Raw genomic sequence first — 26492 nt, 5'->3', positions numbered from 1 at the left:
AGCTACAAGTACAGTAGCTACCTCGAGTGTATTTCTGACTGTGCAAAAGAAGAAAACAGAAGAAACTGATCCAGATCCTAAAGCAGAGAATGAGGTTCAAGAAAGCAGTCATGTAACTAAGCCACACAGAAAACCAATAGATGCTACCTCTGTGACCAAACATGTCTCGGAACAATCTAGTAAAACCCAAAAGGTAGTACACAACTCAATTTGCCAGATATCGGAAGAAACTGGACAAAAGGTGCCAAAAAGCAGACTACCTCTTGCAGTTAGGACATGGACCTTGTGACCAAGTAGGTTCCGTTCTGCCTTGGTCATGTTACTGCCATGGTTTTCCACCAGGGGGAGCCGGTGGGTTTAGGTGCTCTGGGCTTAGGTGCTCTTCAGGTTCCACCGGGGGGAGCCCAAGGGCTGAGGTAATTCCTGCTGACCCAGCTAGAGCAGGGTGTGGCCTTTGTTAGTAAAGGCAGCAAGCTGGGAGAAGCAGAGAGGCAAGCAAGGGGAAAGGATCTGGTTTCTCTCCCAGTAGGTCTCCCCTGGTCCAGGCAGAGGTAAAAGCAGTCCAACCTATGCAGGTACTTGAATCTGGAGACTTTGTGATACGGCATGCTGTGGAGGAAGACACTCCTTTGGGATTAATAAGGAAGCCTTCATGAGGAGTTCATGACTTACCTGCAACCAACAGTGAGTTGTGCTTTTGGAAACTGTGTGGTTTTGTTTTTGGGTTTGGACTTTCTTTGTTGAGCTCTGCCTTATTTTTGGGTTTAAATATTTGAAGCTGGGAGTAGTCATTTTTGGGGAGAGGTTTGTTAACATCCTGGGAGGGGATTTTTTTGATAGCTACTTTAAAAAGCTGTTATTGCAAGACAAACCTGAGACACTCCTAATTCGCCCAGCAGTGCTACCTGCTAGAGGCTTCTATTGAAGGACTATAAGCAGTGCTACGAATTGAACAGAGCACTTTGTTAAGAGTTTACTCTGCTTGGGAGCAGGCTTGAAGTACAATGTAACTTTTAACTCTTAGGAGAGCCAGTGCTCATGGACAGAATTTTCTTGCTTGGTTGCAAAGAAGGAAAACTGAACTTTATTTTTTTTTTTCTTTTAACTATTTGGGGTTTTTGCTTCAGGTTTTGTTTGAACAAAAACCAATGCTTATTGTTTTCGTATGCCATTTCTGACTTTATTGATTGACAGTAAAGTGATATATCTTCATTTGACTTCAGTAGGTGTGGGATTGATTTTGAATCCTGTTTTTCCTTTTGGTGTCAGTCCATTCCTGCAGGGTGACTCCAGGCCAGGTCATACGCTGGTGTTCTTTCAATGTCAAACCACTAGTAGTGCTGAGGAGTCCCGGTCTCGGGCAGCAGAGTGGTGATATTAATTTGGTATCAGGAGTGGGATATAGCACTTCCTGCAGGAGATACCAGGAATTGTAATTTTGAAAAAAAAAAAAAAAGTTTTGAATTTGGACTTGTGCTGGGAAGCCATATTTGTATATGTTGTTGTTTTTGGGGGGTTTTTTTTTTGTGACCTGAACTACTGATACTGCTTATCCGCTGGACTGTTTGGATTATCGTGTTTTGGTCTTCCAACCGGAGTTCCGGTCACCCATGCAGAGAAGGAGCCAAGTTGTGCCAGAACCGGAAGGAGGTGTGCCAGAGTGAGACCACTGCAGTATATCCTTTGGAGAAGTCCTGTGAGGGAGCAGTTCCTGTTCAGGAGTGGACCAGGAAGGAGCAAGGATCCAGAGGGACCTGTGAATCCAGCCAGAGCCCAGTTCCGGACCGGAGTCAGCACGGGCGGTGCACCTAATCAGCACGAATGCGTAGACTCATCAGTACCTCGGGTAAGAATACCTAGGGGTAGCTGGTGAGAATAAAGTGGTGCTGGTTGGGGAGGACTGGAGGCTGGGGAGGCTAGTGAGGGAGGAACACTCTTTCCATACGGCCACACTTGGTTGTTTCTTTTTGTTTGTTTATCTTTCAGGAACTCACCATGGAGCAGGCCCAGATGCTAGCTACAATAGCCGGAGAACATCAGAGGCAGTGTGAGGACCTGAAAGTGATTTTGAAGTTGAGTGAAGAACGCTGGCAAGCAAACCAAGCAACAACGCTGCGGCAGCATGGGGAATTGATCTCCACCATGCAGGACCAAGCTAAAGTTTTCACTCAAATGTTACAGCAGACTGCTCTACAGCCTGGGGGACAGTCTTTACCGGCCGTATCGGTTCCAGTGCAGTTATTGTAGCAATCCGAGTAAGGCCATTTAATAAAAGGTATGGTTGTGGGGGTTTTTTTTGTTTGTTTGTTTGTTTGTTTTTGGGGGGAGGGCTGTTTAGGGTTACCAGATGTCCAGATTTCTCCAAACAGCTTTTCAAAACCCGGTACTTTGTCCAGGTTTTGAAAAGCTTCTAACAAATCGCCATGCGTGGATGCCCTCCTGCCTGACGAGAGTAGTGGGGGTGGGACCCATCCTCCCAAAGGAACTCAAAACGGGTTACAACGGGTACTCAAGCATTTTCCCTATCTGTCCAGGCAGGCTTACACTGTCTAATGTTCTTGGGGCAGTGAAGGATTAAGTGACTTGCCCAGTGTCACAAGAAACGCACACTGTTGTCCTAAAACATGTTTCTAATAGTGGGTGTGTTTTGTGTGCTCTGTTTTAGTCGTTTGTAAAGGATGTGATTGGCATTTCATTTTTTTTAATTACTTTTTAAAAATAAAGATCAGGGCATATTGCAGTAATTAAGAACAGTATGCTTTGTGGTGAAGGTCAGATGCAGTTATGTTGATTTATCTACCCTAACTTCAGTTAACATTAACAAAATCAATTGGTCTATGACAACTTAAAGATTCTGTTTCGCCTTTTCCCTTGTAACTCTGTAGGTTTTGGCCCAGCTCATACTTTACGTTTCTCCCATGCCCCCATGTTGGAACCCTTCCTTTACTGGGGATGGACATGTTGCCCAGTATGTCCAATTACTTTGTTGGGGAGGGTGGGACCCTACATTTCCTTTTCTACTTCTGCTTTTAAACAATGCACTTGGCCTAAGATTCAAAGATTGGAATCCTATTTTGTATGATGGTAACTGAAATAAGTTTCATTTTATTAAAGTAGTAAAGATTAGTATGGCTGTTTGTCCTCCAAAAAGGGATGCCTCTGTTAGTAATAAAAGGATAAAAATGACAAAATGTGCTTATACATGTGAATTGGAAGCCTTAAAATATATTAAATATTGTAGTAATTTTTGGAAGCTTTTGTTGTAAAGCAACTCTTTTTTTTTTAAATGTAAAGATGCATGCATGTAAATAGTGATGTTTAAAAGCTTGAACACAAAGGCAGTACAGCTTTATAAAGGGGGCTTTCCAGGCTGACTTTACACCACTCGTATTGCGCTTTTATATAGGACAAGAGTTCAAGCAGTTAAAATGTTTGTATTAGACAGAAAATTGAGGAACTTTTTTTTTGGGGGGGGGAGTTGGTTATACAGTATTGTCCAAAATATGCTGCAAAGCAAGTTCACCCCTCCCTCATAAGGGGCTTCTGGACTAACAAAGCATGCTAATGCTGCTTCATAAAATACTCCCCTGAAACTGGTGGTCTAAATAACCAATTTGCCAATGCTGAATGTATGAACTAGAGTTTTGTCAATATAATAATAATAATAATAACTTTATTCTTCTATACCGCCATAGTCATATGGCGGTTCACAGTGAAGAGAGCTGGACAATCAGCGAATTACAAAATGCATATAGTGAAAGTATAATTGAAATAGACAAGAAATAGACAGAAGGAAAATTTAAGTTTAGTGTGACTTCTGTTTATATAGATCCTGTGATACTATCCAGCACTGATCCTTGGTATTTTATTTTTATTACATCCATGCTTAGTGATTTTTAATGTTACAGTATTTTACATGTTTACCTATTACATTTTAAATGAAGGAGTGACCTAGTGGTTAGAGCAGCTGCCTCAGCACCCCGAGGTTGTGATTTCGATTCCCACTATAGCTCCTTGTGACTCTAGGCAAGTCACTTCATTGCCCTAGGTATAAAATAAGTACCTGTCTACAATATGTAAATTGCTTTGATTGCAACCACACAGAAAAAGCAGTATCGAGTCTCGTCTCCTTTACCCTTTACTTTAGTAACTTCCTAACTATGCCCAGGATTCACTAACCTGCCCAATCGGGCCTGATCTGACCAGGTCCGACGAATTCTGAAAGGAAAAATATGCAGATGGGAGCAATCGGAGGAACGCCCCCATCTGCCTGCATGGATCACTGTTGTGCAGACCATCTGTACATGGTCTGCACATGCCTGTTCGAGCCGGGGCTGTTTGTTTTTAATTTTTCTTTTTTTTCTAAGAGAATGTGAAACATGATGTTTGGAGCTCGTGGTTTTAACCCGCTTAAGCCCGCAGGTTAAAACCATGGGCTTGCACTACGGGGAATCTAGCCCTATGATCTTGGCTGTGCTGGATTGGGACGAGGGGCTTGAATGAGACCGAGAGATGGGTGTAGGACTCGCCGGGACACTACTGTTCCCTCTTAAGGGAAGGGTTTTGTGTACACACAGGGAAGGGTGGGTGAATCGGAGCTGCAGGAGTTCGGGGCAAGCAGGACTTCGGGGCCGACAGGGCATAGAGCAGGGCAGTTGCAAAGGGCTTCAGCGAATGGTCCTCAGCAGTCCCTTTTTTTTGATCAGCCAGCCCAGTCAGTGTTGCAGGGTTTTGTTTATTGAATCGCGTCTCTGCCTACTTTGCATACCATTGCCCTCATTTGCATGCGTGGATCGGAGGATGGTCGGAAAACAGATAAGTGAATCGGGCCGGGATCGCAAACCGATCAGTACACGATCGGTTTTCTTTGTGAATCTAGCCCTATATAATGTGGTCAGTCTGTTTCTTAACGCTACGTATTAAGTAGATTATGCAGGGCCGCCATCAGAAATTTCTGGGCCCCTTACTGAGCAATCCTATTGGGCCCCCCCCCACGCACCCCTTCCCCCCCTTTTGTCCGGGGGGGTGCTATCAGGAAATCGGCAGGGGACAAAAAAAAAGTATGACAGCAGTGTTTATTGTTTATTGTTGTGCACAGCAGAAGCATAATACAGGAATTTGTGCTATGGTGGCCTAGGACTAATGTTTCCTCTAAGGATTGATGAGATGTGTGCAAAAAAAAATATGCATGAGCGACAAGTTACATACTCCACAAATTTATGAGCAGGCACGGAGGACGCATTTTTAAACAAATGTAGTTTATCCTTGTACTCCTTATGTATTTTTAATCATCTATGGATATGTTTGTATGTTTATTGTTCAAATGGTTTTATTTATTTCCCCAAATTTATTTTTGTTATACGCATTGAAAATATTTGATATTGCGTTTAAATCAAAATCTCAATAAACTTGAAACGAGTGCCCGTGAGATTGTGGGAGGGTTAAATACTCAAAACTTAGAAGAATAACAATTTACTTAAAGTTTTTGCTATGCCAGCTTTCTGGTATCTTTACATACAGTGGCGTACCTAGCATATGTAACACCCGGGGCCCATCATTTTTTGCCACCCCCCCCATCTGTAAGAAAAACATGATTTTTAGTAACAAACCACACGTCACACATGAGTACCTAGGAAAAGGCAGCATCTTACATATTGCAATGAGCAGTACATCAATACACCCATTGTAAAACTAAACAAGCCAGACCAGCACAGATCAATCCTACATCGTCAATCCTAACAGAAAACCATGTCTTTCAAACACAAAGAACACAGAAAACACCTTCGCCTAGTATGGAATATGTAATCACAAACGAACCCCTCCCCCTTTTACAAAACTGTAGTGTGGATTTTAGCCACGGTGGTAACAGCCCTGACGCTCATAGAATTCTGAGCATCAGAGCTGCTACCACCACGGCTGGCGCTAAAAAACGCTCCACAGTTTTGTAAAAGGGGGGATAAAATAGAAATACACAGTTTCAACGCTCTAGCTCAGAGATGCCCAAACTTTTTGGGCTTGCGAGCTACTTTAAAATGACCAGATACTAGGTGGAACCAAGATGGTGGCGGTGTGCTATGCTGGTTGAGGTCGAGTTTTGAGATCTCTGAATTTCCTCGAAAATATGCCTCATATCAAGCGCAAAGGCACTGTTCGAACGGGTCCCTTACCTTCGGGCACATCTACGCCAATGCGCCAGACGCTCCTCGACTTCCCAGCTAGATCTCCTTCTGAAATTGGAGTGTGGAGGGCCGTGGCGTCGCCTCCCCGGGACTTGGTTGGCATGCCGGAGCCGGAAGTCTCTCTCTCCCCTCCTGACCTCTCTACTCCTCCGTGTCCCGCGACGGAGACGTCTGGGCTTGAAGGATCCCCTGATACCCCGGAGGTTGCAGGAGTTTTCCTTCATGAGGGAAGCACAGCCGGACTCGATACCGCAGCGGAAAATAAACAGCTAGGAGTTGAAGTTTTGGCTTCAACTCCCTCGGAGGTCTCCCTTGTGGATGTCTGGACACTGCTTCAGAAAATGGATGGGACAATTCGGAAGTCTACAGAAGAAACTACTAACTTGGTAGGCACAGTTAACTCTCTAACTAAAACAGTACATGATATTAAAAAAGATATGGATCAGAAGTTTCTCCAAGTTTAATGAGGATATTACATCTTTAAAAGCTGTTAATGAAACTTTAATTAAAGACAAATTAATGATACATAAAAAGATAGAACAACTGGAAAATTATAATAGGAGACTAAATTTAAGACTATTGAATTTCCCCAAAACATTGGATATATCACCGGTTGAAATGTTTAGAAATTTTCTTACACAGAATTTAAACTTCACACCTGAAATGTTTCCGCCATTAAATAAGATTTACTACTTACCAACCTCTTCTAAAAAAAAAAAACAGGTGTTGAAGAAAATGCAATGGAGCCATATAACCAGGCTCAAATGGATTTAGGTAATATCTCAGAAATTTTGGAATCACCGTTGGTGCAAATTGAGGAGAGGGCAACTCTGCTTGTCTCGTTTGTGTTTCAACAAGACTTAAATGCGATAATGAAATCGTACTTCAGGAATGCACAAAATCCTTTCATGGGTCAACGGGTTTGGATTTATCCGGATGTCAACAAAGAAACCCAAGAGAGGAGGAAACTTTTCCTAAATATGAGACAAGAAGTAAAGGATTTGGGGGCATACTTTCAACTGGCATATCCATGTAAATGCCTCATTAAATATCTTGGAGTGAAGTACACTTTCTTTGTTCCAGACCATTTACGGTCGTTTCTGGACTTAAAGAAGATCAACAAGGGTTAGATTTGGTCAATAAGTCTATAGAGGAGAATACCCGTTAATGCCTATTTCGCTATAAATGATTCTTTGTTGGATTTATAAGTCCTTGTTTGCTTTGGGCCACCAAACTGTATTCTAAGTTGGGGTCTAAGAAGAAATTATGAATGTTTTGTTTCATTAATATTATGTTACCTTGTATTTTGTTTCCTTTTGTTTTGCTTAAACAAGTGTTGATGCTTGCTTTATATTTTTAAAACTGATAAATAAATAATAAAAAAAAATAAAATGACCAAGTCAAAATGATCTACCAAAAATAAAATAAAAAAACACAAAACACACTATACGCTGAGAAAATGTTAATTATCATTCCTATTCTGGGTTTTTTCAAAGAGGTCAAGGCAGATGACTCTATGCATTGTCACCTCAGTAACAACCATAAAAAATAGACAAATATACCCCCCATCCTTTTTATTAAACCACAATAGCAGTTTTTAGCGCAGGGAACTGCGCTAAATGCCCAGCGCTGCTCTCGACGCTCATAGGCTCCCTGCACTAAAAAACACTATTGCGATTTAGTAAAAGGGGGCCATAGTGCAAAATATAGACAGCATATATAAATTCAGACATTTTGATCACTAAATTGAAAATAAAATCATTTTCCTACCTTTGTTTGGTAATTTCATCTGGTTGCACTGTGCATCCAATATTTCTTCCCTTCTTTCAACCTCCTGTATGCTTCCTCTCCTCCAGACCTCATTCCCTCCCCCAACTTTTTCTTTCTTTCTCTGTCTGTCTTTCTCTGATTCTGTGCCCCATTTTTTTGCTTTGCTGATTCCCTGTCCCCCCCCCCTTCTTTCTTTCTTCCTTCCTTCCTTCCTCCGTGCCCCATTTTTTGCTTTTTTTTCTGGCTCCCTGTCCCCCCCACCTTCTTTCTTTCTTCCTTCCTGCCTCTCCCATGCCACCACCGCCGCGGAATGAGCTGCTGCCGCAATCGCGAACAGGCCAAAATGTCCCTGCTTCTCCCCGCCCGACATCAATTCTAACGTCGGAAAGGACGTTCCGGGCAGCCAGGCAGCGATTGGCTAGCCAGAACGTCCTCTCGACGTCAGAATTGACGTTGGGCCGCCGCGAGAGTTGGTCGGCCCAGCAGGGAGATCAAAGACACGGTGCCGGCCTGATCCCCGATGGCAGCAGTGAGAAGGGAAGGGAAGCAGGTTGGGCACCACTGCTCTAGACGAGCCGCGAAGCAAAGAAGGAATTTAATCTGTCTGCAATCTGTTTGTCCTCTTTGATGTATCCTTTTCTTCCTTGGTCGTCGAGAGGGCCCACTGTCTCCTTTGCAGGTTTCTTCCCTTTAACATATCTAAAAAAGGGTTTGAAGTTTTTGGCCTCTTGGGCTATCTTTTCCTCATAGGCCCTTTTGGCTTCTCTCATAGCCTTGTGGCACTTCTTCTGGTCGTCTTTGTGACTGTTCCAAGCCTCAGTTGTTTTCTCGCGTTTCCATTTTTTAAATGAGTCCTTTTTTTCCCTAACTGCATCCTTCACCTCTTTGGTTAGCCAAGCTGGTTCTCTTTTGGCTTTTGTTTTCCTTCCTTTGGCTATCTGTGGGATGTATAGATTCTGTGCTTCGGTGATAGTATTTTTTAGTAGGGACCATGCTTGCTCTACCGTTTCTATTTCGGCTATCCGTTTCTTGATCCGTTTTCTTACCATTGTTCCTTAACAATTTCTGTAAACAGCACCCTGACATCATTTAGGACTGGCTGTAGCCATTTTTCAGCGAGTTTAGTTATCCGCTGTAGCAAAGCCTTGGGTCTTTCAGCATGTAGCAACAGCGTAGACCTAAATTTTTGCCGATAGTGTTCAGTGGTGAACCCTACATAATCTAGTATATGGGCCTTCACTGTAGGGTAACTACTGGCGTGCTCAGGCCCTAAGGTCTGGAATGCAGCTAGAGTCTCCCCGGCCAAACAGGGCAATAGCCTAAACACCCACTGCTCAGGAGGCCACCCGGCAGCAACAGCAATCAGCTTGAAAGAGCTAAGGAAGTCATCGTGTGAATCTCCGGGTGCTATTTTGCACAAATTTATATGAGCAAGAGTGTTCAGTCCTACCGGAGCTGGTGCTAGTAGGCTTTGTAGTGATTGTCCTCCTGACTGCATGGTAGTTTGTTGTAGGATTTGTTGGAAGACTTGAGCCTGGTCTCTCATGGGCATAATCAGTTCGCTGTGCTGCCGCATCATGGCTTCTTGGTTGGCTTGCCAGCGCTTCTTGCTGGACTCTATTAGCGCTTTGAGGTCATCGCATTGCCGCTGGTGTTCCCCGGCCAATGTTGCTAACACCTGGGCCTGCTCCATGGCGACGACCTACAAGATCAACAACAAGAAAAAGGGAACCCAAGTGTGGCCGCACAACATGAGTATATCCCCCCCTTTCTTAGCCTTCCCAGTCTCCAGTCCTCCCCAACAAGCACCACCTTATCCTCATCAGCTATCCCCTAGGTACTCTTATCAGAGGCACTGGTGAGTCTGCGCATTCGTGCTGATTTGGTGCACCGCCCGTGCTGTCACCGGTCTGGAACTGGGTTCTGGCTGGATACACTGGTCCCTCTGGAACTCTGCTCCTTCTCGGTCTACTCCCGAACTGGAACTGCTGTACCCCCTCTGGCACTCCTTCTTCCGGTACTGGAACACTTGGCTCTTCCTTCAGATTGGGCCACCGGAACTCCAGGAAGCAATCCAAATGTGAAAGTAATCCAAACAGACCAAAGAATAGGCAATCTTTAGCAGTTCAAGTCCAAAAGAACTATGTGAATATGACTTTCCAGCACAAGTCAAATATCAAAGCAAAAGAAAATTTTTTTTTCTTCTTTCAAATGCAATTCCTTAGTGTCTCCTGCAGGAGATGCTAGATCCCACTTCTGACACCAATTATTGTAACCCACACTGTGGTCCGACCGGGACTCCACAGCACTCCCAATGGTTACAACGAAAAACAACACTAACGTGTGACCCGGCCTGGAGTCACCCTGCAAGACTGGACTGACACCAAAACAGGAACCAAAATCAAAACACACAAAAGGAGTATAAATGAAAATATTTCAATTTTATTGGTCCAAAACATAAAAGGTCAGAATGATATGAATAAAGCAAAGTGAGGTAAAAAGGCACAAATTCAAACAGTCCAACTTCAAAAAGGGGAAAAATAAACAGTTCAAAATGCAGTTCAAAACTTAATCACTTAAGCAAAACTATACACTTCTCCCTCCAGATTCGCAGGGGATAGGGGTAGAGCCGGACCGCGAATATCCGGCTCTGACCCACCCCGCCTCCCTCCCGCTTTCCCGGCCTTACCTGGTAGTCTAGCGGGCTTTTGGGGCAGGAGCGATCTTCCTACGCTCCTGCCCCATGCAAATCGCCATTAGGAAATGGCTGCTGTGAGTTCCCATAGTCTGTCGAGACTATATATATAATGCCAGGGTCTTCACTGTATATATATATATATATCTTTTTTATTAGGCTGATGGGATACAGTGAAGACCCTGGCATTATTCCACAGTTTTATGAGGAACTCTTTAAGAATAAATGTAGTAGAGCAGGATAAGGTAAGTAGTACTTTTCTATACTTGAAGGTGTGATATTTTGGAGGCTATAATGTAATTGCTAGTATTCTATACTTATTGTATTTCAGTTGACACATGATCTCTTGCGGCTTCTAACTAAGCCTAGAATATTTTGCCCTAGGTTTATCTTTTATATATGGTTACTAGCAAAGGGATATTAAATTACATTACATTAGTGATTTTTATTCCGCTTGTACCTTGCGGTTCAAAGCGGATTACATAAGAAGAAAGCTGGACATTTCCAGGAGGGTACATGACATTGGAGAAAACAGATTGAGGGTATAGACTTAATAACAGAATGGACATAGTAACTTTGGAAGATAAATCAGGTTACATTACAATTACATATCAATAGTCTTTTCCTTTTTTTGGTCGGTTGAGGGTACGGTGCCAGGGAGTGAGCAAAACCTGGTCGGTGTAAGTGGAAGAGGAGAGGGAGATTGGGTAGATTGTATATACTTTTTGAATAGCAGCGTTTTGTTATTAATTACTACACAACCCCCTCCCTTTACAAAACTGTAGTACGTTTTTTTTAGTGCTGGCTGCGTCAGTAACATAGAATTCTTATGAGGATCAGAGCTATTGCTGCCACGGCCGATACTAAAAACCATACTACAGTTTTGTTTAAAAAAAAAAAAAAGGGGGGGGCAGTTTAGAGAGAGAATATTGGTTCAAATTCAAAGAAATACCTTTATTTCTCTTATCTAATGTAGTTCCTGCTGTTCCAAACATAAGTTTAACCAAGATTGTTTTGGTAAACTATCTCAATCTGCATCTCTGAAAAGCCACAAGGCTAAAGCTAGTGCAAATTAGGAGGCCCCAGAATTGACCTTGGAATTCACTAATTGAGGAAAAAAAAAAAGAGAAGCTCTTGAGGCAAAATTTTACCTATGGAAAATTAAGAACTTAAGGAAAAATGCAGTAGTTATCTCCTCAAATTAGACTGTTTATCTCTTCAGACCTTTCACAAAACCTTTAAAAATCAGTTTAATAGCTTTTAGCTAATTATGTGAAACAAATCAAGTTCCTATTTTTAGGAGATGATTCGGTATATAAGATTAAGACTTAGATTAGATTAAAGGTCCCTTTTTCTATATGAGGCCCAGATTAAATGTAATACAACAAGTTGATATTAAGAAAATTACTTATCAGGAGGAAAAGATCTCAGATTTTACCACATAGGGAACATATATGTTTTCTCCCTATATTTTTGTGGCATATGATTGTCTTTCATTGATCAAAAACCTCCTTTTTATATACAAGACTATTCATTTTTAAATGCATAAATATATTTTTATAATTTTAATCTTTTTATCTTATTATTTATCCTTTTCTAATCTTAGAATGAAGCTAATATCATAATTATGACAGATACCAAAGGCTAAATCAAGTAAAAAGACATTACTTATCTTCTTATTTATGAATGTAGTAGCCTTTAGTGAAAGTGCTGAGTGCTTAGAAGAAAGTGCTGAGTGCTAAGATGAAAGTGCTTCAAATAGAAGGTGCTTCAAAGATAAAGTGCTTAATGCCTGAAAAAGAAAAAGTATATTGCACAATGAATAAAGTGCAAATGCTTAAAGTTGCCACAGTATATTGAATTCAAATGGCATAAAAATAGCACTTATCTCAAGATGCTGACAAGCTGATAAAGCATAATCTTAAAGTCACTCCAACGGCTAAAAAGCTCGAAGCTGAAGATAGCACTCAAAAAACAACTTTTCACTGGTTATTCATTCGGTTATTCATTCATTCCACGGGCCCCGTTTCGCCCAAGAGGGGCTTCATCAGGAAGCTCACTTAAACATAAGTACGATAAATACAATTAGAAAAAATCATTCTAAGTTAATTAAATATCAAGTATATTCATACAAACTTACTTTGTGTCTGCTAGGAATCAATTCAGTACACAAACTGCCATATGTAAAATGGCGCTTTTATCTAAAAAGACGCTTGCACATGCGCATTTTCATCACGAAATTTAAAGTGATATTCCGTGTATATATAGCTAATGACTGATATATGAAGAAGAAAAATATCAGACATTCCTGAAGGCCATCCATAATACTATAGTATTAGATGAAACTTGACCATTCAACTTTAGAGTTCAAACCGTGTGGATACACACTATTTAATCTGAAAATCCATCTTGACTCACGTTGCTTCAGACGTCCAATTCGATCTCCTCCCCTAGATGACTTCGGTTCTATGTCGATTACAAAGCAGCGTAAATCATGAAAAGAATGACCTTTTAATTGACAGTGTTCCACGATCACTTCAGAACTACGACCCAACTTTAAATTTGATTTATGTTCACGCATGCGAGTTCTTAAATCACGTGACGTCATACCAACATAAATTTTGTCACACGGACAAATGATTAAATAAATTACAAAGTTGGTTTTACAGTTGGTAAAGTTCCTTAAAGAGTATCTTCTTTGATCTTGAGGATTAATGAATTCCTTACATTCTTTAGTGATTTGACAAATATTACAACCACCACATTTATAATGTCCTAACACAATGTCTTTAAATGAGCATTTTGATGAAAAAGACGAAGGACTGAGAATTTCTTTTAGATTTTGATTTCTAGAAAAAGCAATTCGCAGTTTACTATTTTCAAAACAAGGATGTAAATTGATAATCTCCCAGTTTCTTCTGATAATGTCAGCTGCTGTCTTACTATTGGAACAATATCTCATGATGAATGTATGTTGATCTTCATCTTGAGTAGGGGTACCTTTAAGTTGTTGCAACAAATGATCACGATTCAAATACTTAGCACGCTTTCGGGCTTGATGTAATGTATTTTTAGGATATCCTCTCATTAAAAGTTTTGATGATAAATCTTTTGATTGTATGTTAAAATCACTAAGAGAAGAACAGTTCCTTCTGATTCTGACCATTTGAGAGAAGGGGAGGCTTTCTTTTAACTTTCTTGAATGACTGCTATCGAATTGCAAAAAAGTATTACGGTCTGTTGGTTTGAGATATACTTTCGTAGAGAAGTTATTATATAAATCCAAAAAGATGTCCACGTCCAAAAATTGTATATTGTTGGTTGAAGATTTTAAGGTAAATTGGATATGTATATCACAAGTACCCAACCAAAAATAAAATTCATTTAACTCAGAAAGGGTTCCACCCCACAACATGAAAATATCGTCAATAAAGCGATACCAGCATAAAATTTTTTCTGCAAAAGGGGAGTGCTGTACCCATTCTTTTTCAAAATTATTCATATAGAGGTTAGCGATTGACGGTGCAAACGCTGCCCCCATCGCTACACCTGAAGTTTGCAAATAAAGCTCATTGTTGAACATAAAAAAATTTTCGGTGACGGCTAGTCTAGTAATCTGAGTAAGAAATTCAAAAGGAATCAACTGAGGTCTAGGGAGATTTTCCAACGTATCTTTAACAATCTGAACTGCTGCACTTTGGGGAATAGAAGTATATAAAGAAACAACGTCTAATGTAGCCATAATACATGGTGAATTTAAATGGATATTATCCAACAGTCGCAAAAAATGTGCAGTATCTTTGATGTATGAATCACTTTGCATGACTACATTTTGAAGAAAGAAGTCAACAAATTTACTGAGGGGTTCTAATACTGAATTTCTAGATGAAATAATAGGTCGACCTGGGGGAGATGTAAATCTTTGTGAATTTTTGGTAAAAAATACAAAGTTGGTATAACTGGATGAGGTTTATTCAAAAATCTAACATCCCTTTTAGTTAAATACCCATCTTTACATCCCTTATCAGTTAATTTTCTGATCATATTCTGTAGTCTCTTAGTTGGATCTAACTTAATTTTTTTTATAAACAGTGGGATCACTAAGTTGTCTAAATGCTTCATTCATATATTCACTCTTATTTAAAACTACAACTGCACCTCCTTTATCAGCCTTTCGTATTATAATCGAATCATCTTCTGTTAGATTTTTTAAAGCTAATCTTAATTCTTTATTTAGATTATTAAATCCATCCCTTTGTTCTAACTTACTAGATTTAATATCTTTTAAAACCTTGTTTTTAAACATATTTAAGATGTTATCTAAAGGGCCTGGAGGATACCAGTTTGAATGAGGAGACAATATAGAATGATCAACAGATTCTCTACCATGAAAAAAGATTTTTATTTGGAGATTCCTAATGAATTTCTCCAAATCTATGTTAAATTGAAAAAAATCAAATTTTTTTGATGGAACAAATGATAATCCACAATTCAACAATTGTATTTCTTGAGATGACAAAAATCGATCAGATAAATTAACTACAGCAGGATCTACTGTTATGGTTGTTGTTGATGGTGCTGGGACCTCGTGTAGGGCCGTCCTCTTTGAAACCATTTTCCTCTTGTGTTTCCCTTTCTTCCTCGATTGGTTCTTTGAGGTAAAAAATTTCCAGATCCACTACTGTTAGAAGATGAAGATCTGTTATCCAAGCTAGTATTGCTAGTATAGATGTTTATAGATGAATCACCTCCCTTCTCTTGATTAATGTGAGACCAAGCATATACATGGTGTTCTCTATAGTCTTTTTCATCTCTTTGAAACTTGCGCAGTTTGTTTTTCTTTAATTGATCTTTAAATTTATCGATGTTATCTTGCATCTGCTTGAGATGAATATCAAATTCAGATTGATTATATTTAGTCTTAATGTTGGTTAATTCGTCTTTAATTTGGTCTTGTAGTTCAACCACAACTGATTTACTCTTCTCAATGATTAAAAGCATAATGTCCAAAGAGCACTTGTTCAAAATCATTTTCCATTTATCAAGAAAGTCAGAGTCATCTTTAAAGATTTGTGGACTAGTGTTAACACGTAGTCCTCTAGGAATTCTGCCTGCTCTGCAATATTCAATAAGGAAAGCACTGTTTAGTTCAATTCGTGTAGCGTTCTTATTTAGGTTTAATAACTTGAACCACTCATTGTTTTCTGACACAGGATTCAAATCACCAAAAAGAGAAGCTGTTGAGGCAAAATTTTACCTATGGAAAATTAAGAACTTAAGGAAAAATGCAGTAGTTATCTCCTCAAATTAGACTGTTTATCTCTTCAGACCTTTCACAAAACCTTTAAAAATCAGTTTAATAGCTTTTAGCTAATTATGTGAAACAAATCAAGTTCCTATTTTTAGGAGATGATTCGGTATATAAGATTAAGACTTAGATTAGATTAAAGGTCCCTTTTTCTATATGAGGCCCAGATTAAATGACCAGCTGCTTGCTGCCCCCTCCTTTTAGGTCATGATCCTCATTCAACATCGAATATGTGATTTAGTACAGCAACAAGGGACAATAACACTTTTTTTTTTTTTTTCTTTTAATCAGGTAAAAAATCTTGTAGAAATGAGCTACTTTGAAATCTACAATGAGAGAATATATGATCTGTTAACATCAACAAGAGAGGCCTACGCAAAGAAAAGAGAGGTAAGGAGGGTGGGGGTGGGGGTGGGGGAGGTGGTACAATGGTGGTACTAATCTAGTTCAGTTTTCTAAACGGAAACTACAGTAGACTGGCCAAGTTCATGGCTGTACTCCTAAGGCTAAGCATTTAGATTAAAAGATCACTTTTGGCAATAATCGTATAACTATCTAAGGTAGCCATAATTTTTTTTCTTAGTTTTAAATACTCTAATTGTAAACTGCTTATTGTGTGTATTTTGATGGGCAGAATAGAAGTCTGAATCTGTAATGGTGGAAAGTATATTACATCTAATATAGAACTTAGAGCTCATGTAACCAATAAATATAGCTGCTGCAGTGGTATCCCAAGGGAGGGTGGGGGCGGTCCGCCCCAGGTGCACGCCTGGGGGGGGGGGGGGTGCACAGCCGGCCAGGTCCGGGTCCTCCTGCCCTACTGTGCAAATGGACCTGCACCTCCTTCCTTACCCCCGGTCCACACCACTGCAGTCTTACCTCCCCGTTGCTGCTGCTAATCGCCAACAAGAAGTCTTCTTTCCGACGTCAATTCTGACGTCGGAGAGAACGTTCTGGGCCAGCCAATCACTGCCTGGCTGGCCCGGAACATCCTCTCTGATGTCAGAATTGATGTCGGAAAGAAGACTTCTTGTCGGTGATTAGCAGTAGCGGCGATGGAAGACTGCAGCGGCACGGACCGGGGGAAAGGAAGGAGAGGCTTTTTTTTCCATGGCAGGGAGGGAAGGATGTAGGCATGCAAGCTGGCTGGCTTTAGCGCGGCAGGGAGGGAGGGAGATAGGTAGGCAGGCAGGCAGGCTGGCTTTGGGGGTGGACAAAATCTAGAAGGCAGTGGGGGACATAAGGAGAGGCACTGGGGGCACTAAGGACATGGGAAGGAAGGAGAGAGGGAATAGAAAGGGACAGCTGTTGGGCCTGAGTGCAGAAAGAAAGAAATGAAAAAGGATACACAGTCAATTAATAGATGTCCCCTTTTGATGAAAAAAATAAATGGTCACGTTACCTCTGACTTACTTTCTCTCTGCAGCAGAGTCAGCAGCCACGCTGTGGTGCAGGAAGGTCCCGTGATGACTCGTCTGTTGGCTCTGCTCCGGAAGAAGTAAATTACGTCGGATGGGGTGGACCCGGTGGCAAGTCATTGCGGGACTTTGCCGCAACTCCCTGCATCTGCCGGGCCCACACCCTCTGACGTAACTTAATTCTTCCGGAGCAGAGCCAGCAGACGAGTCATCGCGGGACCTACCAGCATGCGGCTGCTGAGTCCGCTCCAGTGCAAGTACGTCGGAGTGGGGTGGACTGGCAGCCGGCAGCTACAGTCATCGCAGGACCTTGCTGCATGAAGGGAGAGAAAGGAGAGGACTGTTGGAATGGAAGAGTGGTGGAAGGAAAGAAAGGGGGAAGGGTGGTATGGAAGGGTGGTGCTGATGGAATTGATGTACAGAGAAAGGGGAGAGACATAAGGGGGAAGGATATTGGAGGGAAAGAAAGGGGGCGGATGCTGATTGGACGGGTGGATGGAGACAGTAAAAAAGGAAATTGAGAGGGTAGAAAGAACGTAATCTAGACAGATGCAGAAAATAAATTGAAAAAGAAAATGAGGGAAGAAAGGTATTGCAGAGGAGAGGTGTGGGAAAGGGAAGGAGAGCAGAGAGATGCCAGACCAATGGGGGTGAAAGGAGAGATGGAAGGGGGAGGCATACAGTTTCTGGAAGGGGCATAGAAGGAGAGAAGATGCCATATAGGGGAAGAGAGACGGCAGACAGTGGATGGAAGGAAGAGTTACAAGAAGATGAGGAAAGCAGAAACCACAGAAGACAAAGATAGAAAACAATTTTTCTATTTATTTATTGCTTTAGGAGACGTGTGTCACTGTTTCTGTGGTGCATTGTATGCAGAGTTCAGCTTCTTGCTGATTCAATTTAACCTTTGTCTATGTATTTCTATTTTATCCCCCCTTTTACAAAACGGTGGAGCGTTTTTTAGTGCCAGCCGTGGTGGTAGCAGCTCTGATGCCCAGAATTCTATGAGCGTCAGAGCTGTTACCTCCGTAGCTAAAATTCACAGGGAGGGGTTAAGTTTGTGATTACATATTCCATACTAGGTGAAGGTGTTTTGTATTTTCGAAAGACATGGTTTTTTGTTAGGATTGATTACAGGATTGATCTGTACTAGTCAGGCTTGTTTAGTTTTACAGTGGTTGTATTGATGTACTGCTCATTGCAGTATGTAAGATGCTGCCTTTTCCTAGGTACTCATGTGTGACGTGTGGATTGTTACTAAAAATCATGTTTTCATACAGATGGGGGGAGGGGTTGTCAAAAAATGATGGGCCCCGGGTGTCACATATGCTAGATACTCCACTGAGCTGCTATACTTAAATGTGAAACACCCTTCTAAAGAGATACTGTTGGCCATGATTAGGGTTACCAGATGTCCAGAAAAATCCAGGCCCCCAGAGACCCAAATATAGAAAAAAACGTAAAAAAATGTTTTTGAACGTTCACATGTTGTTATAGGAGGCTTGTGATCCCTAAATCAGTGTTTTTTTTTTTATTTTGACATTTTAGTAACTTTTGGGGAGGATGTTGTAAAATTGCAACGCTGGGCCTGTAAGGTAGCAGAATTTCAATAGTGTCACTCTCTCTCTGAACACATGTAAGGAATAATTAAAAGTTTATTTGTACTTTACAGCTTATAAAGACCCACCTAAGTTTATGTATATACACAACAACAATAGTATAATAAAGAAAAAAGTAATTTTTATTATCAATTTAATACAAAAAATGAGTATCATATAAAAACGCAAATTTTTCCCTGTGAAGCGCCCATTGACTTAAGAACATAAGAACATAAGCAGTGCCTCCGCTGGGTCAGACCTCAGGTCCATCTTGCCCAGCAGTCCGCTCCCGCGGCGGCCCGAACAGGTCACGGCCTGTCTGAGACACCAGAAGGGGCCCCCTTGCCACCTTGGTTTCCCATTGAGTTTTATCTTCCCATCAAAGTCCTAACCCTCCGGTCTTGCACATGCACAACCTGGTCGGATTTCTATACTTATTACTTGGTTTGCTTTCTATACCTGTGTTACATCCCAGCACCTCTCTCAGTATCCCACGATCCCCCTATCCCTCAGGAATCCGTCCAATCCCTGTTTGAATCCCTGTACCGTACTCTGCCTGATCACTTCCTCCGGTAGCGCATTCCAAGTGTCCACGACCCTTTGGGTGAAGAAAAACTTCCTTGCATTTGTTCTGAACCTATCTCCCTTCAGTTTCTCCGAATGCCCCCTCGTGCCTGTTGACCCCTTCAGCCTGAAGAATCTGTCCCTATCCACCCTCTCTATGCCCCTCATGATCTTGAAGGTCTCTATCATATCTCCCCTGAGCCTCCTTTTTTCCAGAGAGAAGAGCCCCAGCCTATCCAACCTCTCGGCATATAGGCAGTGTTCCAGCCCTCTTACCAGTTTCGTTGCTCTCCTTTGGACTCTCTCAAGCACTGCCATGTCCTTCTTGAGGTACGGCGACCAGTATTGAACGCAGTATTCCAGATGTGGACGCACCATAGCTCTATACAATGGCATGATGACTTCCCGCGTCCTGGTTGTTATGCCCCTCTTTATGATGCCCAGCATTCTGTTGCCTTTTTTCGAGGCTGCTGCGCACTGTGCAGATGGCTTCAGTGATGCATCTACCAGCACACCCAAGTCTCTCTCAAGACTGCTGTCTCCCAATAATGCCCCCCCCAATTTGTATTTGAACAGCGGGTTCTTTTTACCTATATGCATGACCTTGCATTTTTCCACGTTAAAGCGCATTTGCCATTTGTTTGCCCAGTCTTCCAGCTTGTCCAGGTCCCTTTGCAGGTCCTCACACTCCTCCCTAGACCTAACTCTGCCGCACAGTTTGGTATCGTCTGCAAATTTTATAACCTCACACTTTGCCTCTTTTTCCAGGTCATTGATAAATATGTTGAAGAGTAACGGCCCCAGCACCGATCCCTGTGGCACACCGCTCGTGACTCCCCGCCAGTCAGAGTATTGTCCCTTTACTCCGACCCTCTGCAGTCTACCCGACAACCAGTGTTCGATCCATCTGTGCACATCCCCTCCCACCCCGTGGTTCCACAGTTTCCTAAGCAGCCTTTCATGTGGCACCTTGTCGAAAGCCTTTTGAAAATCAAGGTAAATGATGTCTATAGGTTCCCCATTGTCCACCCGACTGCTTATTCCCTCAAAGAAGTGCAGAAGGTTCGTTAAGCATGACCTTCCCTTACAGAATCCATGCTGGCTTGTTCTCAGTAGGCCATATCTCTCGATATGCTCGCAAATACCATCCTTGATCATAGCTTCCACCATCTTCCCTATAATTGAAGTCAGGCTCACCGGCCTGTAGTTTCCGGGGTCACCCCTCGATCCCTTCTTGAAGATAGGTGTGACATTCGCCAATTTCCAGTCCTCTGGTACCTCTCCAGTTTTCAAGGATAGGTTGCAAACATGCTGGATTGTGCCCGCTATTTCTTGTCTTAGTTCTTTCAGAACCCTTGAGTGGATCCCGTCCGGGCCCGGCGATTTGCCGCATTTTAACCTATCTATCTGCTTGAGGACATCCTCCTTACTTACCTCTATGTGTTCTAATTTTTCAGCCTGTTCCCCACTCATGAGCTCCTCTGAGTCTGGTGTATTAGATGTGTCTTCTCTCGTGAAAACCGACGAGAAGAACGTGTTCAACCTCTCAGCTACCTCTTTATCCTCCTTGATCACTCCCTTCCTATCCCCATCGTCCAACGGCCCCACCTCCTCTCTCGCTGGTCGCTTCCCCTTTACGTAACTGAAGAATGCCTTGAAGTTTTTCGCCTCCCTGGCCAGCCCCTCTTCATATTTCCCTTTTGCTTTTCTAACCTCTCGGTGGCATTCCTTTTGGCATTTCTATCAGCGGTAATCAAGAAATTTCGTGTTTTTGCACAAAAAATTTCATGTTAGCGCAAATCTTTTGGCAGTTTTGTCCCAGCGTTGAATCTTCTCCACTGGTTGTGGGCCAGCAAAGGAAGACACAAGTGTAACCTGTCTGTTGTCAAACCATTTCACAGCACAAATGTTGTGATTTGACTCCACTCTGACATCAAAGCTTCCTCTTCCCTTTTTCTTCAAGCTTTTCTCATCCTCAAGATTACAGTTTGGAAGGCGCACTTGTCTGGCTGTTCCTGTGTAATGAATTCCACAATCCAGCAGCCTAACTATCAATGGGATGCTGGTGAAAAAGTTGTCTGCATAGATCTTGTAGTTGTGACTATGTGGAAGTGTGGAAGCAAGTTTCATCACAACATCCCCTGATAGTCCAAGTTCAGATCTTGCCCGTATTCCATTCACACTGCCTTGGTACACATCAAAATCACAAAGTATACCAGAGATTCCAGTCCTTGCCCACAGCTTGAACCCCCATGGGTTTGGCTTGCCACGCATGTACTGTTTGATGCTGCTGAATTTCCCCCTGAAAGGGATCATCATTTCATCAACAGAGTTATGTTCTTCAGGGACCACTTTTAGGCATTTCTCTCTGAAAGCATCAAGCCATGGTCTGAGTTTCCAGAGTTTGTCACTTTTTTGTTCCATCTCAGACACGGTTAGATTGTTCACAAAATGTAATGATGTCAACAGAGACTGGAATCTGTTTCGTGACATTACATCAGCGACAGGACTGTATCTTGTGTCTGCTTCCCAGTACATACGGACTCCAGGCATTTGGACAAGACCCATCTTCAGATACATGCCAATCATCTGCTCTATTTCCTTTGTGTTTGTGTTTATAGATGATCCTTTCTTCTGAAAACTGTACTGATTTGTGTTATCTGCCAGAGCGTTGATCATATCTTCTGTCACAAACTTCTGAAAGTACTCCAGTGGTGTGCAGAGGGAATGGACATCATTACTCCAAAGCAGGCAACAGGGTTGTATGACTTCATGGCCAGATAAACAGACCTATTTACACATTCAACCATCCAATGGTGTTGCAGAACTGAACAATAGGTTCTATTAGTAATGTACATGAAGTTTTAAAAAGAAAAAAAATGGGGGAGGGTTTATTTTGTAGCCTTAAATGTGATGTTGTAATATTACAACACTGGGTCTCAGGGGAGTGCAGACAAAACCTTGCTATCACTTTGACCCACTGTTGTAAAATTACAACATAGAAATAACCAGCTCTAAATCTCTTAAAATCAGTATATTCAATGATGTCATAAAATCTGCATGATCTACACATATTAATGATCACATAAAAAAATATTTCAAGCTTTTTACTTACTTTAGTCCTGATGTATCCCATCCAAAACAACAAGATGATATACTCTAAAGCAGGCAACAGGGTTGTATGACTTCATGGCCAGATAAACAGACCTATTTACACATTCAACCATCCAATGGTGTTGCAGAACTGAACAATAGGTTCTATTAGTAATGTACATGAAGTTTTAAAAAGAAAAAAATGGGGGAGGGTTTATTTTGTAGCCTTAAATGTGATGTTGTAATATTACAACACTGGGTCTCTGGGTGTTAAGAGGACTGTCCGGACTCCTGGACAGACTTTCCAAAACCCAGCATTTGTCTGAGAATCTCGGAGAGAGCGAGACCAGAAGGCTTTGAGCATGCGCAAATGCTCAAAGCCCAGTCCAGCCCGGCACAAGGAAGAAGGAGGATCTCCTTCGCACCTCCCAGCCCAGCCCAGCCTAGCAACAACGAGGGAGGATCTTCGGGCACTGGCACTGGCACGTCCTGTGCATTGGTGCTGGTGCCGGTGCCCAATCGGGTAAGAGATGTTTTTCGGTGCGGGGGGGGGAGGGGTGGATGCCGGTTCGCAGGCCAGAAGAGTAAGCGGGAGTGGGAGGAGGTTATAGCAGCATGTGCGGTATACGTGTGTGCGTGCTTTATAAAAATTTTTTTTACAGAAATGCTTTGGACTCGCGCGCTATACGCGTATGCGTGTTATACATGTTATATATGCGTGAAAATACGGTACTTACTTTATAAGCAAGATATATATTTTGCTTATTTGTATACTGAGAAGTCTTATCCAGTTATTCAGTATTATTTTGACTTCTTTGCCCTTTAAGCTACGACAACACACACCCTCTACTATATCCAGTGTGACTCAAAATTAAGCGCCAGAAAAAAAACCATCTGTGCTAAGTATTATTCTATAAAGGGTATTCCAGGATGAGTACCATTTTATAGAATAGCACTTAAAGCAATTCCTGCACCTAAAGTATGAGCACCTGGTATAAATACTGGCGCCCAATTCATGGCATTGGACTGTCCCCGACCTGCCCACGTCACTCCCATGGCCATGTCCCTTTTCGAGTTACACACTATGGGATTTAGGTACTCTGCACTGTAGCATAGTATGCAAGCAGATGTGTGCGCACATCCAAATTTAGTGCCAATTAACATCAATAATAGTCCATTCTTAGTTAATAGCTTGTTAATTTAATCTTGCACCCATGCCAACATTTCAGAGCCATATATAGAATCCAGAGGTTAATGTTCTGATTTTTGGGTCCTTCATTGGTTTCTGGTGGTTCACATTGGGCAGTCACATGCTTAAGGTTGTACTGACTTAACCCAGTTAACAGATTAGTGTGTTGTTGTAGGTACCAACTTATAAATCCACTGGGTACTAGCAAAAGATTTACTAAAGAGAGTCCCACTAATATATCAAGAGTTCAAGTCATTCTGCTTCCCTGAGAGCTGAATAAATTTTGTAATGCTCGTAAATGAGACACACTGACTTACTGGAACTGTTCAGCATGGGATACCTGTGGGTTGGTGTTTCTTTTTGGGGTTTTTTTTAAAAGGAATTACGACGGATGTTAGGCAACATCCTTTTGCCTATTACTTTATGGGGAAAGCTTTTGGGGTTCCCAGCAGCCCCTTTTTGATGACATTGTGGAGCCTTGAGTAAGCAAAATTGATGAGGCCCATGAAAGCAATTTGACAATACTGTCTATAACAGAGCAGTGACTCTAGAGAATGACATGGTGACAGAATTTTTCCTTTGTCATTCTTTAGTGTTTTATTTCAACCTCGGTCCTTCTACATCCTCATTCTTCAAGGCTTGAGGGTTGGTGCTTATGCCCAATCAGATTCTTCCCTTTCTCTTAAATAATATGGGGATGGTTTCCCGTAGTTATCCATGGGGATGGTGACAAAATTCTCAGTGTCATTCTCTAGTTGAGAGCCGCTGCTCTGTTATAGACTGTGTTGTCAAATTGCTTTCATGGGCCTCATCAATTCTGCTTACTCAATTCCATCACTGTCATTCTCTGTTCCTAAAGCAGTGTGTTGGCATACACTGGAGTCAACAAATTTTGACAAACGGCAGGCTTGTGGGAGCAAAGATTCAGAGTCAGGTACTTAGAAAACACCCAAAATTCACTATTTTCTCTGCTATTCTGCCCATCTAGAAATTGTTCAATGTAATGTAATCTCCTGGAAATGTCCAGCTATCTTCAAATGTAATCCGCTTAGAACCGCAAGGTACAGGTGGAATAGAAATCACTAATGTAATGTAATGTAACTTAATCCCCCCTCATTGCCCCAGGTACACTAGATAGATTGTAAGCCTGCCAGGAGAGACAGGAAAAAATACTGGAGTACCTGAATAAATTCATGTAAACCATTCTGAGCTCCTCTTGGAGAACGGTATAGAAAATTGGAATAAATAAATAAACAAGTTCTGTATAGACTCTTAAGAGTGGTTACATTTTGATGATGGCAGTAAGTTTAGTACGAAATTACCCACCATTGATACTCGTATTGAAAAACTGTATGCAACACATCAGTCCCAGATGTCTTTGAGGAAAAACTAAAAAACCCTAAACTTTATCAATAGTTTGTCATCTTATGGCCCCATTACGTCTTTGGTCCGGGAGCAGTTCCTGGTTCAGAATGCCTATGCAGAGTCCCCTCCTGATGAAGAGTACGAAACTCGAGTCGGGGGGGCCAGGCATCGAATTAGCATGTATTAAGCACCTTATTGCACCATTTGCACAAGTTTTCACTAATTTGCACAGTATTTAAACGGCGCCGGGGGTATAAACTTTTAATCCTCCTGCCTCTGGATTTACTACGGCAGGAGTAAAACAGGGATATGGTAGACTTTTGATGGTCCCACTGTTACACCTCGGCGTGTTTGAATCCTGAATTGTTGGACAACGAGTGGTACACTTCACTTTTAAATAATTGATGAACTTGAAAACAGAGCTGTGACATTAATGTGAAGAAAGTTCATTTGTCACAGAATAATTAATTAGTTGTCTCCCTAGTAATTGGTATAACCCATTACGTCTTAGCCATATGTTGAGTATCAAGCTTCCTAGAATATACAAGGACAATAGTATTCTTCTTTCCATCTGGAATACATTAAGGGCTCCTTTTACAAAGGTGCGCTAGCGTTTTTAGTGCACGCACCGGATTAGCGCACGGTAACGCCGCTAGCGAGCCTTTGTAAAAGGAGCCCTAAGGTTTATTAATACTTTAACCCCTACTCCAATACAACAATCCACGTGTTAATCCCTATGGTTAAACTCCAAGATACAAATCGGCGAGTCTAAAATCCTTTGAAAACATTGGTTGCAGGCAGGCATACGTACTCTAGATGATGTAATTCAGAATAGGAAAATGGTAAATTTATTATAATTAACAACAATCATTTGACATTTCAGAATCTCAGGGTTATAAATGTTTGCAGTTGAAACAGGCCATTCAGAAAGGGTTCCCTGACTGGCGCAACTTAAAAAATCAGTATAGTTTGATGGGCCTATGTTTCCAGACAGATTTGAAAGAGCACCAGACCGCCAAATGGTACAAACTAATATCTGAATATTTGACTAAAAAAACTAAAACAAGCTTAAAGATATTTGGAGCACTGAAACAAAGCAGCCTATTTCTGCTACGCAATGGCCACGGATTTGGACTTGGAGAATGAGATGTACAGCGTCGGCATCTATCAGACAAACTTGTTTTCTTTTGTGTTATAGAATTTTTATGGACCCCAGTTCGTTTACAAAAGTTGGATAGTTCAAAGTCTAATAGAAGCTGGCACTGTCATCTTGATGTAGGGACACTGGATCACTTGTTGTTCAACTGTCCGTT

The 26492-nt window shown here is 41.7% G+C and overlaps 1 protein-coding gene across 9 annotated transcripts in view; it reads left to right on the top strand.

Annotated features, from left to right (window-relative positions):
- The window catches only part of ADGRD2 (adhesion G protein-coupled receptor D2), a 408458-nt gene that overhangs the window by 17588 nt on the left and 364378 nt on the right, over positions 1-26492 (top strand). For 6 of the 9 annotated variants that reach the window (XR_004540974.1, XM_033962424.1, XM_033962423.1 and 3 more), the window contains exon 2: positions 16244-16342. Coding sequence is in view for 6 of the 9 variants with exons in the window: in XM_033962423.1 (XP_033818314.1) it covers positions 16244-16342 (99 nt within the window). In the remaining 3 variants the exon portion in view is untranslated. Of the gene's footprint in view, positions 1-2130; positions 2256-16241; positions 16343-26492 lie in introns of those variants that run through there. The other 3 variants (XM_033962432.1, XM_033962430.1, XM_033962426.1) reach the window with 2 other exon arrangements.

The sequence above is a fragment of the Geotrypetes seraphini genome, chromosome 10 (assembly GCF_902459505.1).
Source record: "Geotrypetes seraphini chromosome 10, aGeoSer1.1, whole genome shotgun sequence".
Lineage (NCBI taxonomy): Eukaryota > Metazoa > Chordata > Amphibia > Gymnophiona > Dermophiidae > Geotrypetes > Geotrypetes seraphini.
The sequence above is the reverse complement of the archived record's forward strand: the minus strand, read 5'-3'. Positions and strand labels throughout refer to the sequence as shown.